Source organism: Procambarus clarkii, chromosome 92 (genome assembly GCF_040958095.1).
Source record: "Procambarus clarkii isolate CNS0578487 chromosome 92, FALCON_Pclarkii_2.0, whole genome shotgun sequence".
NCBI classification, from domain to species: Eukaryota; Metazoa; Arthropoda; class Malacostraca; order Decapoda; family Cambaridae; genus Procambarus; species Procambarus clarkii.
Window position 1 is genome coordinate 17065729 of NC_091241.1, and position 26261 is coordinate 17091989.

General features: G+C 45.2%; 1 protein-coding gene across 1 annotated transcript; it reads right to left on the bottom strand.

The window, feature by feature from the left end:
• Positions 1 to 1230: 1230 nt before the first annotated feature.
• LOC123753573 (uncharacterized) lies at positions 1231 to 26261 on the bottom strand. The gene is made up of 2 exons (XM_069319004.1): positions 26148 to 26261; positions 1231 to 3813 (listed from the first exon to the last, which is right to left on the bottom strand). Exons 1-2 carry the CDS (start codon positions 26244 to 26246, stop codon positions 2767 to 2769), a joined length of 1146 nt encoding a protein of 381 aa, XP_069175105.1. The 5' UTR covers positions 26247 to 26261; the 3' UTR covers positions 1231 to 2766.

Below are 26261 nucleotides of genomic sequence, written 5' to 3' on the forward strand. Positions count from 1 at the left end.
CTGGGAGTATGGGTTCGAGTCACTTCTGGGGTGTGAGTTTTCATTCGCATATAGTCCTGGGGACCATTCAGGCTTGTTCGCATTTGTGTTCCTCACGTGTGCCCCAAAGAATGAGGTGATTTGGTGAAATGCTATGCCCAAGATTACCATCCGAGTTGCCGTCGGGGAAGTGGCTCAAATAGCCTCGGCTATCACTTCCTTTTGACGGCCGTGATGGTCAAGCGGATTAAGGCGCCCTGTAGTTACCAGTTGCGTTGCTTCTGGGAGTATGGGTTCGAGTCACTTCTGGGGTGTGAGTTTTCATTCGCATATAGTCCTGGGGACCATTCAGGCTTGTTCGCATTTGTGTTCCTCACGTGTGCCCCAAAGAATGAGGTGATTTGGTGAAATGCTATGCCCAAGATTACCATCCGAGTTGCCGTCGGGGAAGTGGCTCAAATAGCCTCGGCTATCACTTCCTTTTGACGGCCGTGATGGTCAAGCGGATTAAGGCGCCCTGTAGTTACCAGTTGCGTTGCTTCTGGGAGTATGGGGTCGAGTCACTTCTGGGGTGTGAGTTTTCATTCGCATATAGTCCTGGGGACCATTCAGGCTTGTTCGCATTTGTGTTCCTCACGTGTGCCCCAAAGAATGAGGTGATTTGGTGAAATGCTATGCCCAAGATTACCATCCGAGTTGCCGTCGGGGAAGTGGCTCAAATAGCCTCGGCTATCACTTCCTTTTGACGGCCGTGATGGTGAAGCGGATTAAGGCGCCCTGTAGTTACCAGTTGCGTTGCTTCTGGGAGTATGGGTTCGAGTCACTTCTGGGGTGTGAGTTTTCATTCGCATATAGTCCTGGGGACCATTCAGGCTTGTTCGCATTTGTGTTCCTCACGTGTGCCCCAAAGAATGAGGTGATTTGGTGAAATGCTATGCCCAAGATTACCATCCGAGTTGCCGTCGGGGAAGTGGCTCAAATAGCCTCGGCTATCACTTCCTTTTGACGGCCGTGATGGTCAAGCGGATTAAGGCGCCCTGTAGTTACCAGTTGCGTTGCTTCTGGGAGTATGGGTTCGAGTCACTTCTGGGGTGTGAGTTTTCATTCATATATATATATATATATATATATATATATATATATATATATATATATATATAATTGTTCTTCATTTTTTAAAATGGACAAGCAAATTTTTTAAATTTTTTTAGGATGTCGTCCAGTACACCAGATTCAATAAAAGTTACACAGTTGGTGGTACAATAGGCCAGGTGGTCTATAATTTTTTACGGTTTCACATTCAACAATATAGTGTTCTAGTGAATGCATTAAAGGTTTGTCATAGAGTTTTCAATCGGAATATTCTGGTAGTGCCTCAGCCACACTAACCTGCCAGATGTGCCTATTGCCAAGGCGAATTCGGGTAATGACTACATCACATTGCCTGGTCCGGTTACTGTGCTGACATACAAATACCTATTATTACAAAACTTGTCATAGCTTTTAATACTGCAGCTTTCAGGTCTCTGGGCATTTCTTAGTTCTTCTAAATCTGAATTAATTTCTTTAATTTGTATGCTTCTAATAATTGCATTAGATAGTCCAAAGTCATAATCAATATTTTCTTTCCTGTAAGCCTCATTATCCAATCGATCTACAAAGTCATGTTTTCCACCTGCAAGGGAAGGGATCCACACAAATTTTATACAATAGTTATTATTATTCCATTTAATCAAGACTCATAAGCCTAATTATACCACAAGACCTATTATAAGTTTTGTGGGACCCATTATCTTTGAGCTTTCTAAGTGGCTCACTAAAATTTTGCCCCCCACTCTTTGGTACTATTTCTTATTCACATTTGACTAGTTCGGTGGATTTATATGATCTTTAGTTAAATGATTTTTAACAAATTAAAGAATGTTCCAAATCATTACTGATGATAAATTAATCGAAAGAAAAAATTAATTTGAAAGAAAAACTATTTCTTTCAAATCTGTATAAGAAATGTTTTAAAGAAATTTATTTGTAAAATTACCCCCAGAATTATTCCTTGGTTTAGTTAGGGTGATGATATTTTGTGTATTTGGTCATCAAAATTAAAATTGAAATTAATTTTAAGGAAAACTTAATGATCAAGTCACCTCTATTAATGTACAAAATGCCAGAATGTTCTACATGATATCCATCATGTCACTATTGGACTACATTGCCCTGCACCTTATGAGTCTCTCTAGCAATAGGGGTAAAGCGTTAGAGAGAATTAGAAATGAAGCCATGAGGGTAATTCTTGGAACCCCCAGATGCACACTAGTCATCACATGAGGGTGTGTGTCAAAGCAACACAAGTAAAAAATTATTTTCCGGTTTGTTCAACTCATTAGTTCAGATTTCTACTCTTTAATTTCGTTGTACATCGGGATATATAGCAGTGACCTCATCGTTACTATTAGTACTCACCAAAACAGGTGGATAGGCTGGATAATGAGGCTTTATGTTTTGAGAGCACTTACTATCTATCACTGACTTGCTGGAGCCAATTTTACATTACACATAACTAAGTACATATACGTCGAAATGTTACAGTAAATATTGAAATGTAATTTGGCTATTTAAGCCCCAAAGTGACCCACTCTTGACATCTATGATTTCTTACATATGAAGGAATTCCTTGATCTGACATCTAAACATTATATATTTTCACAAATTTCACTGAAGACTGAAACAGTTTTGTCAGCAATGTTTTGTGCTGTATTTTTTGTTAATCCCCGTGACGAGTACCAGACATCAAACCGGACCTCTTCCACATATTAATAATAAGGCGCAGATGAATGTAACGTCAACAGCATGAATATTTACATAACTTTTAAAATCTGTTAGCTGAACATGTTTACCTACTCCGTATGTTCTGAACTGATGTTTAAACATATTTGTAAACAAATAGTCTCTCGTAATAGGTTGTGGATTTGCAAAGAATTTCTCAGGAGAAAAATCAGCTGGCCGAAGCATTCTCTCAATGATCATATCTTCAATAAATGATTTTTTCTTCAAGTTATTCTGAAACTGAACATCATACTGCTTTGCATACATCCAGAAATGATCTTTAACATTGTAAGGTGTTGAAATGCTCTGATACATTGGAGCACCATGGAAACCCGAAAGGCCCTTGGAGTAATCTCTCATGTAACGACGCATATCAATGGGAATACGACTCCTAATATTGTAGGCGTCTCGTGTAAAGCCAGCCTCCATTACTACCTCAACAAGAGCCGTGTTAATTACACTCGTAAATCCTGAATTGAACGATATATTTTCAGACTGACACTTGGCATGAAATTTATCAACATCTGAGATATTCAGAAAAAAATTTTCCAAGTATTTTGTCTCTGCCTGAGATGGTTCTGGGGCTCCGAAAGCTTCAATGAGGACAGAAGTGGCAGGCTCTTGTTTTTTAAGTTTAATTAATGAGCTCAACCGCTCAGGATCATTTTCAAGAGCCGATTTTATTTGTTGGGTAATTTCCGATGTCTGACTGTGGTCTGCAAGTTGACCAAATTGCAAAGTATCAATGGGCTTTCCGCTTAGCATGTCATCAATGATTTTATGGAACCAACCAATAATCATTATGATATCAGCACCATCAAATGCTGCATGTTGGCACTCAAATATCACTGTGTTCCGATATGGAAATTTTTCGTTTATCTCTGGCCGAGGAGGAAGGGCTTCAGGGGTAGATGATAGAAGTCGAACGCGCCACAGAGGTCCATCGGTCAAATTTGTAGGCATGTTTATCAGAGACTGTGTTTCCTTAAGTGGATCTGACCCTTCAACAACCTGAGAGATAAAGTAACAATAATTTGTTCAGAAATAGTCATATGAAACAAAGGCTTAAGTAAGGTAATCCAGATAATAGAGCGATGTATCAATTATTCTAGAAAAAATGTTTTATTGAGGAGCCTGAGTTGCTTAATATAACACAATGAACCATAAAAATTTAAGGAGATAATTAGACCAGACTTTCACTAATTAACCCATTAACCTCCATTAGTTAACCAAAATAGTAGTGCAAATTAACGTAAGGGACAGTGTCTCATCAAAATGACACTGTTGGATAAACCTAACCCCAATGTCCGTTGATCTAAGTTTTTAAGTCATTTGTTACTTAACCTTAAGTGGATAAAGATTTAAAGTCATTTGTTAGTTAACCTTAAGTGGATAAAGCTATTAAGTCATTTGCTACTTAACCTTAAGTGGATAAAGCTATAAAGTCATTTGTTAGTTAACCTTAAGTGGATAGCTTAATAGCTAACAAGCATTTGTTAGTTAACCCAAATAATAAAGGTAAATTGAGCTCATAAGGTCTAGCGCTTGAAGACTTAATGAGCTCTAAAGCGCTTCCAAACTTCACTTCAACAATAAAACTCAGTAATGTGTTACATAATCATTTTCAGTTTTCAAAATGTTCCAGTTTTTTTTAGATGATTCGTGCGCTTGAGGAATCTGTAATTATGACCGGTAAATATATTCACATTACAGCGTCTTCATTTGAATGACCTGATCACAGAACTATGATTACTAATTTACAAAATTCATTTGCAGCCTCTTGTAGGCCCCTCATCGGCCTTATGCTGGAATATTATTGAGGTTCATCACACCTGTATAAACATGACACTGCTGCTTAAATGTAACATACAGAATGTCCAAATTAGTATAAATTTGTCGATGAAACGTTTTCACTAAGAAACAATATAGGAAACTCTGACCTACTTGTGCTAATTGGGGTGAGTTCCCGCTATTGATGGTAAGGGCTAGTGGTTTTGGAATTAAGGCCTATCTACCTATGGAGGATTATTAACCCTTAAACTGCACACCATAACCAGGGTTGTTTCAGTGATAGTGTACACCACAACCAGGGTTGTTTTAGGCTTATCACAAAAGTGTAAACTCCCACGCATACATGGGGATCACAATAGCTTCCTCAGGCCTCCAGTAACCATCCCTCATTAACAACAAATTATCCTGCGGCCCTTGTTTTCCCATCTAGGACCTTAGAAGATGAGGACCATGTCTAGTACATCACCACCCAGTGTCTGGACGTGCTGGGCGGCCACAATTGGAACTAATAAACTTTTACCAACAGCAAATAAGTGATTACCATGTAAATATTTAAAGGCAAACTGTGTTCTGTTTGCAATCATAAGATTTAGGTTTTTAATTATTAATATACGTAAATGAATATGAACACATACATGGAGCGCATGTCTTTGACACATTTCTGTACATATGAATATTAAACAAAAATTACAATTGGTGACATTTTACAATTTACATTTTTATTTGAAAATGTAAAATTGTCAATTTATTCAAAAAAATATATTTATTTTTTGTGTTCATGTTACTATGTTGATGCATTAGGAAAAGTTGGGGCAATTACCATGTAGACTATCTACAAAAATATTTAAAGAGTTTGAGGAGAAACCGATTTTCAGGCCTTTGAAGCTGAAGAAGCAATTGTGTGTAGTTACGGAATTCAGGCCCTTTTAACCTATATCCCGCCTATAAGAGTCATATCACCCTGAATTGTATATACCTTGAAGCATGGGGAAGAGATTTTGTATATTTTAGGAGTAGCCTGAACTGTCAGTTGACAGCAATTATGATTCTCATTGTTTTGAAAATGGCTTTAGGCTTTTTCGGCCAGGAAAATATGGAGGAGGGAGGAGAGCTTTACCGCTGGATGAGATGAGTACACAATGCATTGTGGTAGCCACGCCAGCTGCTTGTTGATTGGTCAGTACCAGGTGTGTGGCATTGTTGACCAATAGGGTGCTGCCTGTGAGGGGATGGTTTGACACCAGCTAAACTTTCCACTTGTTTTACGTGCCGTGGCACTCAGCACGTGCACTTCACGTGCACGGGACTAGTTCTGGTAACCCATACCGATTCATCTCGAGTTTGGGCTTATCTGAGAGCCTGAGTCTTCAGGATTCCAAATATGCTACAATGGCCGTTGTTGCATATATGTGCAAAGTGTTAGAGCGAGCAACAACTTTTATTTTGTAGAGCTTGGAGGTAGACAGGGTTTGCACGGGAAGGCGCGAAGCGTGGAGGCGAGGGTGGACCACTTGCTACCATCGCAATGCCAGCTGGCCATTTTGGTCGGCCATCTTGGAGTAGCCCCTGCGGCTATGCAAGCTCGTCTCTGATTGGCTAAGAGACTAGGCAGCTGTGTGCCTTCATTTGAATGGTTCGCTTGAGGAGGACCCGGGAAGATGCCGGCGTCTTGCCTCAAGACGCATTCTGCCTCCTGCCTCCGCCCTTGCCTGACGTCCTACATTGCTCATTCGGCCAAATTGAGTAAAGAGCGTCGTGGCGGTTGGCTACTATATATCTCCAGCTACCAGCAACATCGACGAGAGTCCATAGAACGTAGCAGAATCTGGGAACTCGTCGTATTTGGGTGGGATAGCAAGCGATTGTAGAAACAAAATCGTGGAACGTGGGTAAAGTAGCATATGAGCAGTTACCAAATTCGTGGGGCCCAATTTCAATGATTAACCAGATATTCTGACCACCTGCTAGTGTTCTGTAGCAGTAGAGTGAAAGGGTAATATCTTATCAAGTGTTCTGGGGGCATGTTTTCCCATAGAAATTCGTGGGAATTTTGTGAGACGCCATTCGTGTACGAACACCTCGCTTCGCTGGTGGGGGTACGGAACTGCGCCGTGTGCTGTGAGTAAGGGTACGAAAACGCACCGAGCCACGCGAGACTCCATCCTAGGCTATCACCTAAGCCCAGCCGCCGTGACTACCCACCTACAGTAGGTGCCTGGGTATGGTAGGACACTTGAGTATGTACGTGAATAATCCAGCTGTGTATATGAAGTAAGTACCCTGTGTGATTTTTGATGATTATTATCTCTAAGCCTGGATTCGAGGGTCAGGTAGTCCACCAGCATTGTCTCCAAGCACCTGTAGAGGTGAAGAGAAGTGCGTTCGCGTGGGATTTTCACTTTTATTGACGTTCTTGTCAGTCTACAGGGATTTTACCTGTGTGGGCAGGCGTGCATTTGCGTGTGTGTGTGTGTGTGTACACACGGGAACAGATTATACATATATTAGCCAAGGACTGAGTGGGATGTCCTAGTGGTTATATTCCACTCTGGTAGGATTTTAGGAAATTCATTCTAGGTGATTCTTATTCCATGTAGAGTAATCTTTTGCAGGAGAAGAAGTCCAGTACTGGTCATAAGTGCACACGTAAAGAATGTCTGTATGTAAGTAACACCAGGGATTTTCCTGGCAGTTGATTATTGTGAAAGTACTTCCAGTGTACTCACCTAATTGTGCTTGCAGGGGTTGAGCTCTGGCTCTTTGGTCCTGCCTCTCAACCGTCAATCAACAGGTGTACAGGTTCCTGAGCCTATTGGGGTCAATCATATCTACACTTGAAACTGTGTATGGAGTCAGCCTCCACCACATCACTGCCTAATGCATTCCATCCGTTAACTACTGTGACACTGAAAAAGTTCCTTCTAACGTCTCTGTGGCTCATGTGGGTACTCAGTTTCCACCTGTGTCCCCTTGTTCGCGTCCCACCAATGTTGAATAGTTTATCCTTGTTTACCCGGTCGATTCCTCTGAGGATTTTGTAGGTTGTGATCATGTCTCCCCTAACTCTTCTATCTTCCAGTGTCGTAAGGTGCATTTCCCGCAGCCTTTCCTCGTAACTCATGCCTCTTAGTTCTGGGACTAGTCTAGTGGCATACCTTTGGACTTTTTCCAGCTTCGTCTTGTGCTTGACAAGATACGGGCTCCATGCTGGGGTCGCATACTCCAGGATTGGTCTTACATATGTGGTGTACAAGATTCTGAATGATTCCTTACACAGGTTCCTGAACGCTGTTCTGATGTTAGCCAGCCTCGCATATGCCGCAGACGTTATTCTTTTTATGTGGGCTTCAGGAGACAGGTTTGGTGTGATATCAACTCCTAGATCTTTCTCTCTGTCCGTTTCATTAAGTACTTCACCTCCTATTCTGTATCCTGTGTCTGGTCTTTTGTTTCCACTGCCTAGTTTCATTACTTTGCATTTACTCGGGTTGAACTTCAACAGCCATTTGTTGGACCATTCACTCAGTCTGTCTAGGTCATCTTGTAGCCTCCTACTATCGTCCTCAGTTTCAATCCTCCTCATAATTTTTGCATCATCGGCAAGCATTGAGAGAAACGATTCTATACCCTCTGGAAGATCATTTACATATATCAGAAACAGTATAGGTCCAAGGACTGACCCCTGCGGGACTCCACTCGTAACGTCTCGCCAATCTGAGACCTCACCCTCACACTGACTCGTTGTCTCCTGTTGCTTAGGTACTCCTGTATCCAACAGAGTACCTTCCCTTTCACTCCAGCCTGCATCTCCAGCTTTTTCACTAGCCTCTTGTGTGGCACTGTATCAAAGGCTTTCTGACAATCCAAAAATATGCAGTCTGCCCACCCTTCTCTTTCTTGCCTTATTTTTGTTGCCTGGTCGTAGAATTCAAGTAACCCTGTGAGGCAGGACCTGCCATCCCTGAATCCATGCTGGTGCTGTGTTACAAAGTTCTTTCGCTCCAGGTGCTCCACTAGCTTTCTTCGCACAATCTTCTCCATCAGCTTGCATGGTATGCAGGTTAGGGACACTGGCCTGTAATTCAGTGCCTCCTGTCTATCCGCTTTCTTGTATATCGGGACTACATTAGCTGCTTTCTAAATTTCTGGCAGTTTCCCTGTTGCCAGAGATTTGTTATACACTATGGAGAGTGGTAGGCACAGTTATTCTGCTCCTTCCTTTAGTATCCAAGGGGAGATTCCATCTGGGCCTTTAGCCTTTGTCACATCCAACTCCAGTAAACACTTCCTTACTTCCCTGCTGGTAATCTCAAACTCTTCCTGTGGTTCCTGGTTAGCTATTCCCTCTCTTATCTCTGGGATTTCTCCTTGCTCTAAGGTGAAGACCTCTTGGAATTTCTTATTTAGTTCCTCACACACTTCTTTGTCATTTGTAGTGAATCCTTCTGCCCCTATCCTTAATTTCATAACCTGTTCCTTTACTGTTGTTTTTCTCCTGATGTGGCTATGCAGCAATTTAGGCTGCATCTTTGCCTTGCTTGCGATGTCATTTTCGTATTGTCTTTCTGCCTCTCTTCTCATCCTGACATATTCATTCCTGGCATTCTGGTATCTTTCTCTGCTCTCCAGTGTCCTGTTACTCCTGTAGTTTCTCCATGCCCTATTACTTTGCTGCTTAGCTAGCCTACATCTCTGATTAAACCATTGGTTTCTCATCTTCATTTCACTGTTTTCCTTTTGGGCTGGGACAAACTTGTTTGTTGCGTCCTTGCACTGTTGCGTGATGTAGTCTATCATATCTTGGGCCGTCTTTTCCCTGAGCTCTGTTTCCCATGCTATATCTTTTACGAATTTTCTTATGTCCTCATAGTTTCCCTTTCGGTATGCTAACCTTTTGGTTTCGGTATCTCTCCTCGAGTTCAATAAACCTTCTTCAATCAGGTACTCAAACACCAATACACTGTGGTCGCTCATTCCTACTGGGGCCTCAAAACCGATTTCTCTTATGTCAGAGTCGTTCAGGGTGAAGACCAGGTCACGTCTCACTGGTTCGTCATTTTCTCTCATCCTTGTGGGTTCACTGACATGCTGGGTTAAGAAGTTTCTAGTCACCACCTCCAGTAGTTTGGCTCTCCACATATCCTCGCCTCCATGTGGTTCCTTATTCCCCAAATCAATCCTTCCATGATTGAAGTCCCCCATGATGAGCAGGTGGGATCTATTTCTACAGGCAGCAGAGGCTGCCCTCTCAATTATAGTGTTAACTGCCATGTTGTTGTTTTCGTACTCTTGACTGGGTCTTCTGTCATTTGGTGGAGGGTTATATATTACTGCTACTACTATCCTTGGTCCTCCCATTGTCATGGTGCCTGCTATGTAGTCTCTGAAACCCCTCACAGCCCGAGATAGCCATCTCCTTAAAACTCCATTCCTTTCTCATGAGTAGGGCCACTAGCTCCACCTCCTCCCCTACCTTCCCTCTCTTTCCTTATTACTGTGTACTCCTGGGTAAACACGGCATTCGTTATGATTCCAGAGAGTTTTGTTCCAGTGAGTCCGATTACATCTGGGTTCACTTCTTGTGCTCTTTCCCTTAGTTCACTTGCCTTGCTTGTGATCCCATCTATGTCCGAGTACATTACCCTGAAACTGACTCTCTTCTGCTTCTCCTCTGGGGGGACCTGTGGGGTCTGGGGTGAGCGGGAGCTGGGAGGGTCTGGTACGGGGAGACTGGTGGAGGAGGAACGGCTTTGGGGGGTGGGGAGGAGGGGGAGGGTATGGGGGGTGAGAGGGGGAGGGTTGGGGGTTAGAGGGGGAGGGTTGAGGGGGGGGGAGAGGAGGAGGTTTGGGGGGATGGGGGAGAAGGGGGGGATTGGGGGGGCAGTAAAGGGGGGAGGGCTTGGGGGGTGTGGGGGGAAAGGGAAGGCTGAGGTGGGTGAGGAAGAGGGGAGGGTTTTGGGGAGTGGTGGAGAGGGGAAGGCTTAGGTGGGGTGGGGGAGAGTGGGGGGCAGGGGAAAATGTTGGGCTTGTGGGTGGGAGAGACGGGAGGGCATGTGGGAGAAGGGAGGGCTTGGGGGAGAAGGGGGGTCCTGGGGGGAGTGGGAGGAGGGGGGAGGGTGCCTTAGGTGGGTACTTAGTGGGGAGCTGACAGGGGTTGGGGCAGGTAGGATGTCTGTTGGGTAGAATGTGGGGGTGGTGCCGCACTCCCTGTGCCTAGTGCACTGTTTGAGGAGGGGTTCCCCACTCCCCTCTGGGATTGTAGGGATCGGGGTTGTGGCTCCTTGAATCCTTTCTCTCTCCCTGCGCTCCTTCCTTTGCATCTGTTGCCTGCTTTCTCTCTTCCCTTGTCATATCCCTCTGCAGGAATACTTTTTTGAATTTCTCTACATTTGCTACACTGCACTTACTTTCTAACAGTTCCTCTTTCGTGATTTCGCTCACCTTTATCATTCGGTCTCTGTCCTTGTTGTACTTTCCAAGCCTGAAAACCTTTTCAACATTTTGTTCAGTTCCCTCCATCCTTACCTCTTTAAGGATCTCTTTAACTATGTTTTTGTCCTTGTCTCTCCGCTTGTGTGTGTGGTTGTGTGTGTGTGTGTGTACTCACCTAGTATTGGATATTTTTGACAATAAACACTAACAAACAAACACCATAACACTTTTATTTTGTGGGACGTTAGTGCAACTGGTCTTTAATTATTTGCCAATGCTTTGCTCCCTCCCTTGTGTCGAGGGGCTATGTCTGCTACTTTAAGTGCATCTGGTATTTGCCCCGATTCCAAGCTCTTCCTCCACACTATACTGAGTGCCTGTGCTACTGGCACCTTGCATTTCTTTATAAATATTGAATTCCATGAATATGGAACCGAAGCTGAGTGCATGGCATGTTTTCAATTTCTCTTTCGAAATCTAGTACGCTCGTGTTGATATCAGTTATATTTACAAGGGTTTGGATATCAGGCATAAAGACATTGTCTGAATCTTTTACTTTCATGTTGTTTATTGGAGTGCTAAACATGTCCTCACACTGTTTTTTTAAGGATTTCGCTAATTTCTTTGTCATCCTCCGTGTATGAGAACCTACACTCGTACAAATAGATCCAATACGGGAGTGGTTTTTGCTTTTGATTTCGCATATGTGAAAAATATTTTGGATTTTTCTTTATTTCCTCAATTGCTTTTTGTTCTAACTGTCTCTCTTCAGTTTGGTATTAGTGTTTCAATTTCTGCTTGATTTCTTCAATCTCCCTATTTAAATTATTCCTTCTTTGACAGGAAAGTCGTGTCTGCTTAAGCATTTCCGTTATTTTTTCCTTCTTTTATAGTGTCGTCTGCGTATTCTTTCTACTTTGGACCTTTTTCTGGATTTCCTCAAAGGAACATGTTTCAGACAGACTTATCTGTCCATAGTAGCATATTTCTATTAGTTGAATAATTTTGATTGATAGGCTACGTATATACCTTCCCTCTTCAAGTTTGTGAAAGTGCAAACTCCTAGCTGGGTAAAATTTATATATACAGTTCACTCAAAATATAGTCTACTTGCTCTCAAAAAAAAATAAAAAATACATTCCACTTTGAATTAATAATAATTAATTGAAATAAACTCAATAAACTAATAATTAGTAAATAAATAAATACCTGCCGGGAGAAATTCCTTACATCCAGTTATACTTACCTAATTGTGCTTGCAGGGACTGAGTTTCGGTTCTTTGGTCCCGCAAATCAACTGGTGTAAAGGTTTATGAGCCTATTGGCTTTATCATATCTACACTTGAAACTGTATATGGAGTCTGCCTCCACCACATCACTTCCTAATGCATCTTCCTTCCCTCTCTTTCCTAACTACACAGTATTCCTGTGGAAACACTGCCTTTGTTGTGCTTTTCGTTAGCTTTGTTTCTGTGAGTACTATTATGTCTGGGGTTTTCTTCTTATGCCCGTTCCTCAAGTTCACTTGATTTATTTGTAATCCCATCTATGTTTGTGTACATTACTGTGAAGCACAGATTTTTCATGTCTATTCTTGTTTCCTCTTCTTGGTGGTCTTTCTGCTGATGGGGGAACCTGGTTCATAGGTGTGGAGATTTGTGAGTTGGTTAACATGGTTTCAGAGGATTCAGGGGTGAAGGGTGGGAGTTCAAGGGAAGGGAGGACAGGAACGGCATGAGGAGAGGGCGACAGGGAGGATATGGGGTGAGGAGTACCCGAGGAGGGTATGGGGTGAGGGCGGGGGGGTGTTATGGCCATTTTGGGCCAGTAACCGGGTTCTTGCTGTTAATGTATCTTATAACCTGTACGTCTTTATCCAACCCCAAGTCGCTGGTAACTTGGGGTTAAATGCCACAGCCATTTCTTGAAATGGCTGTGGCAGTAGCTATTTCTTGAAATGGCTGTGGCAAGAAGTAGTACAAAGAATAAAGGAGGGATAAATAATACACAATTACACCTTCATCAATATATTAATTAACACCTTCACCACTATAAATATATTATATTAAAGTATTACTACACATATTTAAAAAGTGTCGCTTTCACTCAGGACACAATACATTGGCAGTGTTCATCAAATCCCGGTGAATCCACTTTCCAGGTGCACGTTGTCCACACTTAATGGCAAACACCGGCGAGTTCACCTTTTTCCACATGGGCTAGTCCACAAATACCGTAGTGTCACGATGTGCCAATACCCCACCTCTGCTCTCCAGATACACACTGGCGGAGGGTTTCAGCAACACGCTGACAGGGGTCTCAAATAATCACATACAGGGGTAGCTAGCACCCTGGCAGAAGTCTCTAGCAGCTCAATAACAGCACTTCTCAACAGACGCACCACTGCCATCGCATAACTCTTCCTGGCCAAATCCCGGGTATGTCGGTTCATACAACACTGCATACGTCCAGCAGCTAACACACTGTTGGTGTGAGGGAATGAAAATTCCCTCAGCTAGTTTTTCTAGTTTTCTAGATTAGGCTAGAGTCGCTCTAGGACTCTAGACAAGAAGTTTTCAAACTACATGCACTTGTGTGGAGTTGGATGAAAGCTTATTATAAGGACGATCGTTTAAGACTAGCCAGAGGTCTGTGACTGCTCTGTAGAGAGAGTTACAGAATTTATCCTGTTTTCTGGGAAAATGCTACTTGAGAGTGTGAGGTGTAGGTGGGTACTTCACTAGCCAACGGTTTTAGAGGTGGGGGGACAGAGGGGTGAATGTCGCCTCCCCCCACCATGTGAGGTATGACGTCACACTCCTAGGCCTCCCCTCATTGTGACGTCACGGGACGCCTCATGGTGAGGACGTCTGTGATTCGTCTAGGCACCTCAGCCTCGTGGGGGTGTTTAGACGCGAACGGCTGTAATTGGAAGCGGCACAAGAGGCTGTGCCGACTTTGTGCTGATTGGTCAAGAAAAGGTGTGGGAGACGGGCATTTTGAGTTTCCCTGGTCCGCCAAATTTTTAGTCTGGAGAGGGCGAGCAAGCGGGCTGGATGGCTAGGAAGGTGGGGGTGGCGTGTCTGCCACCTCCACCCCCGTTATCGCTGTGTTATCTCCTTTACTCATCACGCACAGTAATCCTGCCATCGTGGATTGTGTCGGGATCCAATTTGCGTGAATTGGGGCCAAAAGTAAGAAAAGAACTGTGTAAGACTAGCAGACAGTGCTCACCCATGAGGCACCTGGCAAGCCTCGTGGTGTATCAGATGTGGTTGCTCACATCTGGTGTTATGTGTTATCCTGTCTAGGTTAACAGACAATTGGTGGAATAGGGCAGGGCCTCCCAGTGTAATTGAGGTGAGATTACAGGCCCCTGTTGGACTTTGAAATTCCACCTTGCTGTGTCCACCATTTTGTGTCGCCCGCCATTATCACACCCGGTGTACGAGCGAGGCATGCTCATGGTGTGATGTGGGTGGGAGTGAATTTGCCACCCACGTTTGTGTACGCCTGCAACCCGTTCTCGCACTTTCGTATAGTCAATATTGACTTATTAAATACATGCATATGTGACATACTTAACATACTAGTTTACCTTGAAAAGCTTCATAGAAAACACCGACCTTACCTAACCTTCTTAGTATGTTAAGATAAGCATCTTATTGCTTCGTAATTACAATTATTACTTAACCTATACCTATAATAGGTATAGGTTAAGTAATAATTGTAATTACGAAGCAATAAGATGCTATACCTATACCTATAATAGGTATAGGTTAAGTAATAATTGTAATTACGAAGCAATAAGATGCTTATCTTAACATACTAAGAAGATTATGTAAGGTCGGTGTTTTCTATAAAGCTTTTCAAGGTAAACTAGTATGTTAAGTATGTCACATATGCACGTATTTAATAAGTCAATATTGACTGTAAGAAAGTGCGAGAACGGGTTGACGCCTGAGTCGCCAGGATGAAGTCTCAGCTATCCCACGACGCAACGCTACGTGGCCAGACACCGTGGGGCCCCGTGATGGCCAGACACTTTGGGGGCCCCGTGATGGCTACACCCTGGCCACCCGCCTGTGGGCAACACCAGCCACACCGCGTGCCACACCGTGTGCCACCTCATCCTGGGTGGGGCATTGTGATCGCCCCGCGCTACTCCGTGGCCACTCTTTAGGGCCACGCGGTGGCCACATGTCTTGGCCACCCCTTGGGCCATGCTTGGCCACATGCCCTGGTCACACCCTAAAGCCACACCTAGTCGACGCACGTGGAAACGAGCAAGGTGTTCTTCAAACAAGTGAGGTTGTGACCGGAGAAATGAATTTAATGAGAGTGGTAATCGTGAGTACACATTATTTGTAAGGTATGCAGTGTCTCTGGACTAATGTTATTTCTGGTAACAGCTGTGTTGTCCCATAATGCCTGCCAGGCGAGGGAAGCAGCTGAGAGACAGCTGTCTGTACTGACGTCCTGGTGACTGTCTGTGATGTACCTGAAGGTGTATGTTATACTCAGAACCACACATATAGATGTATATAGATATTTTGTGTGTAGACTGACTCGAGTATGTAAACCGGTCAGTGTAGATATTTACTATGTAAGTGATCGTTGATCTGTCGATTATATATATATCGTTCAGAGTCAAGATTAATACCATGTTGCCACATGTTAATTATATCATTTACAGAGGTAGGCAGGCCTGTGTAATAGGGTTGTCAGTGGACACCCTGAGGTCTGTATAATTATGTGTAATTTCATTTGCACGTATATATAAGGTGTTGTGTGGTGACTCAGTAAATGTGATTGCTGACTGATTGCCTAATGATGACATTAGCATGTGGGGTATGCTGACGGCATCATATGTTTTTATGTTTGGGCAGTGTTGTTGTTTGGTATATACGTTATATTACTGCCCTACGGGCTGTGCTGATTTAAGGAAGTGCCTTTCATTATTCAGGGGAATTCACAGTACTTAATGAGAGTAAGTAAGTAATTATCAAAGGAAGGCACCAAACTGGGAAGGCTATGTAGCACCATCAAATGTGCGGAATAATCAGAGGGCGCTAAATATCACCAAGGATGCCAATACGAGAACAAAAACGCATAAGGCGAACGATATCAAAAGTATCCGAGTCACCAAGAATTCTGAGGGACAGGCGACCGCGAGGGGCGGTCGGAAAGCAAGACACACACTCGTCCTGGAAGTCAGGACATGCAAGACCATAAGAGGGACAATGCAATTAGGACAATAAGGAGCAAGGCGGCGCTCCATCAAGTGACCATGGGTTAAGCGAGTATGGCCAATACGCAACCTCGCCAGAGCTGTTTCCCATCGCCGTTTACTGTGGTAGGAGGACGGCCACGAGGAAACACAACATTTAAGAGTACGTAGTTTGTTACCAGTAACAGACGACCAAGATGCCTGCCAATGGGTAAGGATAGAGGAATGGATAACCGGGTAAAAGTCGGAATATGGAATACCTTTACGAGAGATGGGACAAGAGCGGACAGCTTCCTTGGCGGCAGCATCCGCACGCTCATTTAAAGACACACCAATATGGCTGGGAACCCAACAAAACTCAACCGACTTAAATTTACTGTGAACAAGAAACAGCCAATGCTGGATCTCAACAGCTACTGGATGAACCAGATTAAGGACCCGAGAGCCATGAGGGCACTACGAGAGTCAACAACAACTACAAAGGAAGACTGACAATGAGAAATCAGGAGACAAAGAGCATAGAGAATAGCATAAAGCTCCGCTGTAAAGATGCTTGTCTCCGGAGGTAAGCGACACATATAAGTACGATCAGGAAAAACAACAGAGTAGCCAACACCGTGTGCAGACTTAGACCCATCGGTGAAGACAGAAACGGAGTGGGAGTGAGAAGAAAAGTGCTCAAGGAAAAGGCGTTTTAGAACCGTAGGAGGGGTAAAAGCTCTAGTGATGCGGGTCAAGGATGTACAAAACTGCGTAAGGGGGACTTTCCACGGGGGCAAAGAAGGAACAACACGAGGAGAAACATTAGAAATACGAACGGAAAGAGAATCCTGTAAACGATATAACTGAACAGAAAGAGGGAGGTGGTGAAGAGGAACAGGAACCGCAGGAGCGGTAAAAGTTAAAGCACGACAGAGGCGAGAGGAAGGATGTTGTAAAGACCGCGCAAGATAGCGAAGACAGTAGTGATCACGGCGGTCCCGGAGAGACAGGAACCCAGTGTCAACATACAAGCTAAGGACGGGAGTCGAACGAAAGGCACCAGAACTGAGGCGCAACCCAGTATGGTGTAAAGCATCAAGACGGCGAAGAGTAGAAGGAGAAGCAGACGAGTAAGCAGGGCAACCATAATCGAGCTTAGACAGGATGAGAGAGGAATGTAAAGCAAGGAGAGTGCGCCTATCCGCTCCCCAAGAAGTATGGGACAATACCCGAAGAAGGGTAAAGGCCTTAGAGCACTGAACATGGAGGTAAGATATATGGGCAGACCAAGACAAACGAGTGTCAAGGAATAACCCCAAAAGCTTTGCGGAATCTTTGTACTCAAGGGGATGACAATAAAGTGACAAAGAGGGACGAAGAACGACCCGTTTCCGAGTAAAAGACATGGCACAAGTCTTAGAAGCAGAAAACTTGAAGCCATGATCGATGGCCAAGACGACACGGCATCAATCGCAAGTTGAAGCCGGCGCTGAAAGAGAGGCGAATAATCACCCTGACAGCAAAGGGTAAGATCATCGACATAGAGAGCGGAGAAGACACCTGAAGAAAGCGAGGAAAGAAGACCATTGAGGGCAACCAGAAAAAGAGTAGTGCTCAGAACACTACCCTAGGGCACACCTTCGTATTGCTGAAAAGAGGCAGAGAGAGAGAGGGGTACCACGGCGCACCCGAAAGGAACGACAAGAGAGGAAGCTGCGGAGAAAGAGAGGGAGATGACCACGAAGGCCAAAAGAATGGAGCTGGGATAGAATATGATATCTCCAAGTAGTGTCATAAGCCTTTTTCAGGTCAAAAAGGATGGCAACAACGGAGGTCCTCGCAGTAAAAGCAGTACGAATATAGACCTCCAAGTTCACCAGGACATCTGTCGTGCTGCGGCACTTGCGGAAACCAAATTGAGAAGGGGAGAGGAGGTGAGGGTGTTCCAGAAACCACATCAGACGAACGTTAACCATACGATCAAAGAGTTTGCAGACACAACTTGTGAGGGCAATAGGGCAAAAGTCCTTAGGGGAAGTTCCCAGAGACCCTGGTTTGCGAACAGGGAGGACAACGGCATCGAGCCAGTCCTCAGGGACTGACGACGACTCCCAGATCCGATTATACAGACTCAGTAAATACTAACACGTGCACGGAGGGAGATGGCGAAGCATCACATAATGAATACCATCGGAGCCCGCTGCCGTAGAACTACAGAGGGCCAGGGCAGAACGAAGTTCAGAGAGAGAGAAGGGATCGTTATTGGAAAGTCGAAGACGAGTGCAGAAATCTAAAGGACGAGACTCAAGGTCAGGTTTACAAAGAAGGAAAGATTGGGGAAGATGAGGACCAGAGCTAACAGAAGAAAAGTGTGAACCCAGTCCATTAGCGACCTGCAACGGGTCCGCCACAAGAGTACCATGGAGGTGAAGGACCGGTGAAACATCGGGAACGAACTTAACCGCTATCTTGCGGATACGCTTCCAGATCTGTGGCAGAGGAGTTTCGGACGTAATTGTGGAGACATAAGAAGTCCAACATTCACGTTTAGCCGTACGGATGGCCCTACGGGCCACCGCACTCGCTCTACAAAAGAAAAGAAAAGAATCGGCCGTCTGCCGACGGCGGTGCCTCTTCCAGGCTTCATGCTTACAGCAGACACCCCGAGCACAGTCTGCATTCCACCAGGGAACGCACTTCCGCGGACCCCGAGAGGAAGAGCGAGGAATAGAGCGGAGGGCAGCGTCCAAGACAGTGTCATGAAAAAGGAGGAGAGCGAGAGGGAGAGGCAGAAGGGAGAGGTCAGAGAGAGCAGCACTGAGGATAAATAGGTTCCAGTCCACTTTAGCAAACTGCCACCTAAGGAAGGACGAAAAGAGAAAAAGGAAATAATGATGGGGAAATGGTCACTGCCATGGAGGTCATCAAGAACCTGCCACGTGAAATCTAAGTAAAGAGAAGAAGATCAAAGAGAAAGATCAAGACAGGAAAGGGTGCGAGTCCGAGAGTCCAAATGAGTGGGCTCACCAGAATTCAGAAGAGACAGGGAAGAAGAGAGGATAAACGGCTCAAGAAGGCGACCTCGGGTATTCGTCAGAACATCACCCCAAAGAGAATGACGACAATTGAAATCACCCAGCAGAAGCACGGGCTCTGGCAAGGAGTCCAGGAGGTGTTTCAGATCAGGAAGAGAAAGCAGGACTATCGGGGGAGATAAATGGAACAAAATGTGTATCATTTCCCCACAAAGATACGAGCAGCAGAACAATGGAGAGGCGAAGGAAAAAGTAAGGGGACAAAGGGAACATTAGAGCGAATCAAGAGAGCAGAAGAATTAGGAGCCCCAGCAACAGCTGGGGGGGGGGAGAAAAAGGAATAGCCAAGAAAACGAACAGGACGAGCACCAAGCATCAGCTCCTGGAGACCTACACAAAGGGGCGAAAACCGCGAAATCAGAAGTTGGAGTTCGAGGAAATTGGTGTAATAACCTCGAACGTTCCATTGAAGAATAGACATCGACGAGAAGAGAAAGGACAACAACAGAGAACAAGGAAGAAACAAAGGTGAAAGAGCAACATAGCACGTTAAAGAATATCAGGGTCGGGATCAGGGTCAGCAAAGTCAGGGTTAGGGAGCATGGGTAAACTGAGCAAAGACAGAGGGAAGGAAGCGGGGAAACAGACCAGAGGTGGGCGTTTGGGGTCCGGAGGAGGAGGAGGAAGAGGAGGAGACAACGGAACGGAGAGGAGCATTCAAGGACAGCAGCAGGAAGAGGGGGAGTAGAAAGAGGGGAGCGCACCTCAGCAAGGGCAGCAACAGAGAGGGAAGCGGGGGCCAAAGAAACCTCCATAGCAGGAACAGGGAGCGCAACCACCGAAATGGGAGGGGAAGGAGCGATAGAGGCAGAAGTAGGGGTCGAGGTAGAAAGCAAAACCTTCTTACCCGCATGGGAGGAGGAAGGAGAGGAGCCAGGCTTACGCTTCTGACTTAAAGAGACAGGTGTCCCAGCAACTACGTACTGGGCAACGGATTCTAGCATCTCAACAGGAGAAGCTGAACGAGAGCACTCACGATGGCCCCTTGGAGAGCGATGGACGTCAGCCCGCACCGACAGGCGGAGGGGAGAGTAAAGAGACGGAGGGGAAGAATGGGAAGGAGGAACGGAGGGAGACGAGGAAGAAGACACAGGAGACAAGACAGACCGGGTAGAAAGAAGGGGAACCCCAGACAGAGGATCAGGAGGTGGATCCTTCAGGACAGAACTCAAAGGAACAGAGGAGAGGGCAGTGGGCGTATCAGGGTCCAAGGCCCGGAAACGGTTGTGAGTCTGAGGAAGGTGGGAAGGACGAAGAGAGGAAGAGCACAACACACGAGCATAAAAGATATTAGCATAAGGTGGGAGCCGGCGAACCTTGGAGTCTCGCCTCAGGAAAAGATAAACGCTCCTGGTGCTTCAAGTTGAGGACGGCTGCCTCAAGCTTGTAATGAACACACGCACGGGAGAAGGTAGCATGGCCCTCACCGCAGTTGAGGCAACGAGCCCGGGGAGAAGTGCACTCCGACATAGAGTGACCTTCGCCCCCACACAAAGGACAGAGAGAAACTGTCCCAGAGCAGCGGAGGGCACCATGCCCAAACCTCCAGCACTTGTTACAGAGCCTAGGAGAAGGAATGTACTCCTGGACAGAGCACCTGGCACCACCAAGAATAACAGAGGGTGGAAGGGTCCGACCATCAAAGGTAATCTTCACAACCCGAAGGGGCTGACGGCGACTACTACGAGTGGGACGAGTAAACGTGTCCACCTGGAGAATAGAATGGCCCTGGGCATCAAGGATATGTCGAATATCGTCGTGGCACTCTCGCAGATCCTGAACACCGGTCGCAACATGGGGCGGGAGGAGAATAGTGCCAACACTGGCGTTCAACTGAGCGTTCTTTGAGACCCGAACTGGGGTCTCGCCAAGGCAGGATAAGACAGCCAAGCGGGAAGCAGCATCCTGAGAAGGAGCAGCAACGACACATGTACTGAGACGAGTGGGGCTGAAGGTAACAGAGGCATCCACGGAATCAACGAGAGGTCGATGGTGGGAGAAATCGTCAGGAGGCGCAGAATCAAGAGGGAGGAGACCATCTGGTCACCATTTGGTCCGGGAGACATCTCCCGTCACGCTGGGTGCAGTCACGCTGGGTGCAGTCGCACCTCCTCAGATCTCCAGTATCATCTATTGATACTGGTGATGGCTCAAAAGGGCCACTACTTACGAGCTATTCATGACCGTGCCACCTTTTGGGTGGCTTCATCTTCATCTTAACATATTCACAAGGGAGATATCTCCCGTTATGCAGGGTGCATTCGCACCTCCACAGATCTCCAGTATCATCTCTTGATACTGGTAATGGCTTAAAATGGCCACCACTTATGGGTTATTTATGCCCGTGCCACCTTTTGGGTTGCTTCATCTTCATCTTAACACATTCATAAGGGAGACATCTCCCGTCATGCAGGGTGCATTCGCACCTCCGCAGATCTCCAGTATCAACTCTTGACACTTGTAATGGCTTAAGAGGGCCACCACTTACGGGCTATTCATGCCCATGCCACCTTTTGGGTGGCTTAATCTTCATCACTCAATCAATCAAGAGGGAGGAGATCAAAATATTTGGCCCCTGAAGCGGGACCAAAAAAGGCTTGATAGGTATCAGAACGGGAAGGAATCAAGCGAGGGCGGCCATGATGAGGACGGTGTTGAGAACCCCCAGAGAGAGAGGGGTTAAAAGGCGCAGTAGTTACAACGAGAGATGTAACGGAAGGGGACGAGGTAGTCACCACTGGGGCCTTGGGGCTCGACCCAACCACAGAGGAGGGATTGGAGCCGAGGGGAGGAGTCAGAGAGGCCAAAGGAGGAGCAAGGTCGGGGCCCAATGCAGCGGAGGCTGCAGAGCCCGGTCTTCCAACACGGACCGACTCGGGGGCTCGGTCGCCCACCCCACGAGCCTGAGAAGGTATAGGAGAAACAGTAGAAACAGTGTACATCATCGCTACGAAAAAGAAACATTCATTCACGAATGTGCCCCCACACCCACCATGGAGCCACAATTAGAGGCAGGACACCCAACAAGAAGCTATCGCCGATCATGCCGGGGCCTCCTAAGGGTGCGTCGTGAGTATAAGCCCCACAAACGCCACCTTAAGAACCAACAGTCCGTTAAGATCGGGTTCAGTGACGAAAGGGGGATTGACAATAAAAGGTTCCCCTCACTCTCGACGTTGGGTACTATAGTTCTACGGGTGCAAGAGTATGCCTCCTCAAGCACCCGAGCGTCAAAATAGAAGTCCAAAGGAATAACTAAAACAAGCAAAAGGTCGGCAGGGAATGGCAAGCAGATAGGAGAAGAGGGGGAGAAAAACGAAACAGAAGGACAAGGAAAAGTTGCTCAGCACAAATGGAGAGGACGGCAGCAGAAGCACAAGGCTACAAAAGGACAGAGGACTGTCCCAAGGAGCATCACACTCCGGCAGCCACCCACTAAGCCCCCCCTCACGGCATCAACGAGCTGAGCGGGGAGGGGGGGGGGTACTTAATGAGAGAGCAAGCAATTGATTGGTTAATCTGCCTAATTATGAGAATTAGTGCCTGCTGTCAGTGTAGCAACGGTGTCTTATATTAACGTAAATTGTTTTGCTGAAGTAGAAGTAGTGATTGCGCACAGTAGTCCCTTGCAACTGTTGCAAGATTAGAGGGGGCAATAATGTAGGTATACTTTTGTTGTTGCCAAATCGTGTGTCATTACTGTGAGGTACAGTAATTTCCATGTTGCAGAAGCTGCAACCGTGTGTGGGCTGTGCATTTATGTTGTAATGCCACTGTAAGTGTGACCAATGCAACCTGGGGGTTACTTTGTGTTCTTTAAGTTGTGATGATGACTTAAGGAGTCATTGAGTTAATTAAGGGGAATTAACTTTATAAGAGGTTGCACATTACTTAATGAGTGAGAGAGCTGTTAAGGGAAACAGTGCTGAGCTTGTTGAGATACGTTTCAGGTGCAATTAATTGTCCGTGGGATAACTAATTGACCACTCTAGCTAATTATTTAATTAGTGGTCTCATCATGAATTCACATAGTGTGAAGGAACTGTTAGAGTCTGACAGTATTTGTATTAACGTAATTTGCTCGAGACTAATTACCTTTCTGGGGTATAGCAATTAGTGGCTCATGTTAATTAGTGGAGTAATTAACGTCAAAGGTTTTGATGACTCGGTAAAGCGAGGTCATGGAGTTAGCATAACTCGTTATATTAATCATATCCTGTCTGGTGACAGTGGATTAAGATACACTCATGTTAATTAGTGGAGTAATTAACACCTCGTCCGTGAATTCACAGTGTTTGATGAGATCTGCTTAGGCAGTGCGGAGTGAGACGTATTTATGTATGACTAATTATTGGTCCTGGTGACAGTTAATTAATTGCTTGGGGTTAATTAGGGTAATTAACACTCATTAAAGTAAATTTTGACATAGACTGTTGAGAAGCTACCAAGATAGTGGTAGGCTTAGTTAAAGTAACTCGATTGGGATTTAATTAGTTGTCCGTTTGACATTAATTAGGAATTACTCACTGAATACTTGATAGGATTCAAGTGTGATGTAATGTATGAGACTTTGAGTTATTGTTAACAAGTTGACTTGTGTTAAGAGAGACAAGTGTTTGTGATAAACGTAAAGTACTTTGTTGCTCACTGCTGTGGACAGTCAATTAACGTAATTAATCACATAATTTTTTTAGTTGATTAAGGCAATTTCTTTTGTTTATCGTCTGGTGACGAGAGTAAAGTAACTTGGGGGATTACTGGAGAAGTGTCTCAGAATCCCACCTTGCCTGGCTTTGTTTACTGTTTACAGTGCAACTTCTTGCAGGGAGTTGCAAAGAGTGTTCACATTAGGTTGTGATAGGGGAAGTCAGTGTTGGACTACCCGCCTAGTTACGTGACGTATCTCGCCTGAAGGGTTGGAGGACCCATGAAATTGTGATTATAGTATCTGTTCACCTTGAAGCCGTGACAATATTGATTGCAAGCTTGTGTCATCAGTGGGCATCATTGTTCAGTTAGTTCATTTAATCAGCCCGCAGTGCGAGGGGCTGTAGAATAGCTGTTTTGCAAGTGCCACTTGATAGACAATAACGTAACGAATCACTCACTGTGGTGTAAACTAAGCTTGTGAATTATTTGTTTGCAATATTGCGTCGTCAGTGGGCACACCTGTGTTCAGGTTAGTTCAGTATGCAGCCGCACAGCAATGGACCGGATTCGTTGCTATTTAGCTGTTGTTATAGTGCCACTTGATGGTCATTAACGTAACATAAACTCGATGTTGTAGTAGTTTAGTCTCTAGTTATAGAAACTAGTTATAGTTTTAGTCTCTTTGTTATAGAAAACGGTCTTTGATGTCAACCCTTCAACCATTCTTTTCCACCTATGTTTTGCTTTATACGATTGTTGCAATGTGATCTTTTTTTTAAATGACGGCTGTTCTTGGGAAATTCCAATTCCAATTCATAGCACCACATCATATATATATATTTGATTGTGAAAACCTATCGGTTAGTCTTTATTGGTTTTAACGTCCTGTTTAACTCGGATGAACCAGCAGCCTAAGTGGACAGGTTTTCACCCTTGTGGTGGAAGCCTGGCGGTTTGCTCCCGCTTTTCCTTTTTCTATTGAACTCATGCTTAGAGTAGAAATATCTGCAGTGTGCAGTTCTTTATGCTTGAGGTCCACTTGCTAAGGGAGGTAGGCGTAGAAAAAAATCTCACAGCTATAACCGACAGCAGCGATTTTGTTCTCTCACAGGATCAAGTCAAGAGTTTAGGACTGTCCAAGGTGAACTGCCGTCCTCAGCGCAATCGCCTCCTTGCGTCACCTCTGTGAACATAAAACGTCATTAGCTAGACAGACAGTAGCTAATGACAGTAGTTATCCTAAGGGTGACCTTTGGATAACACCCTGCCACCGGGGAATTGAAATTGTAAACTGTAGCCACAACCTAGTTGGCGTTGATCTCGATATGCCACCCACCAGAGGTCATCATCATCCTCACCTTCTAACTGAGGTAGAAAACCAGAGCTTTACACTAATGCCATGCCACCACCATGAGATAGCGTTGTCTGTGTTGCACCCAATACCTGGGAGTTGGAATACAGGTTCATAGATGGCGCCGAAATCACCACGCCCCACTCTGGCAACGGTGTTGATACAGTAACAAGGGGACTGAGAGGGAATGGGGTGAGGGGATGGGGGGAACAGGGAGGGTAAGGGATGAGGAGGGAGGGAGGGAAAGTTGAATGAGCATTTAAATGGGGACAGGGAGGATACAGTGTAAGGAGGATTTCTATGAGGAGGAGGGTGGAGGTGTTGTCCTCTCCTCTGGGGTTACTGGGATGCTGGTTGGGAGTTCTCCACTCCCCTCCCGGACTGTTGTGTTGAGGCCAGTCGTTTCCTGGTTCTCTCCTCTCTCCTTGTGCTTCTTCTTTGCATCTGTTGTCATTGCTCTTTCTTTCTTCATCATGCCCTTCTGGAGGAATGTTTTCTTGCTTCCTCTCACATTTAACAGTTAACCCTTCCTTGTTAGAATTTCCTCCTTCGTGGTCTCGTTTGAAAACACAATCTTTATCAGGTGATCTCTATCCTTGTTGTACCAGCCTAGCCTGAAAAAACTTCTCTATGCTTTGTCCAGCCCATTTCATCTGTAGTTCATTTCATCTGAACGTCGTACTCGGCCTTGAATAGTAGGCCGAGTACCACGTTCTGGCTACTAGGTACAACATGTATATACATATATAATCCTGAAGAAGAGATGGTAAAAGAGGAAGGTGTTGGTGACACACAGGGTGTGTGCGATGCTCACCTGGAAGTCGATGGAAGGTGTTGGCATCTCACACAGCCACCACTCTTTGTCACGGAGGCGGAAACAGGTCCTCAACAGCTGAACCTTACTGAAAACCATACAACTTGATTAATC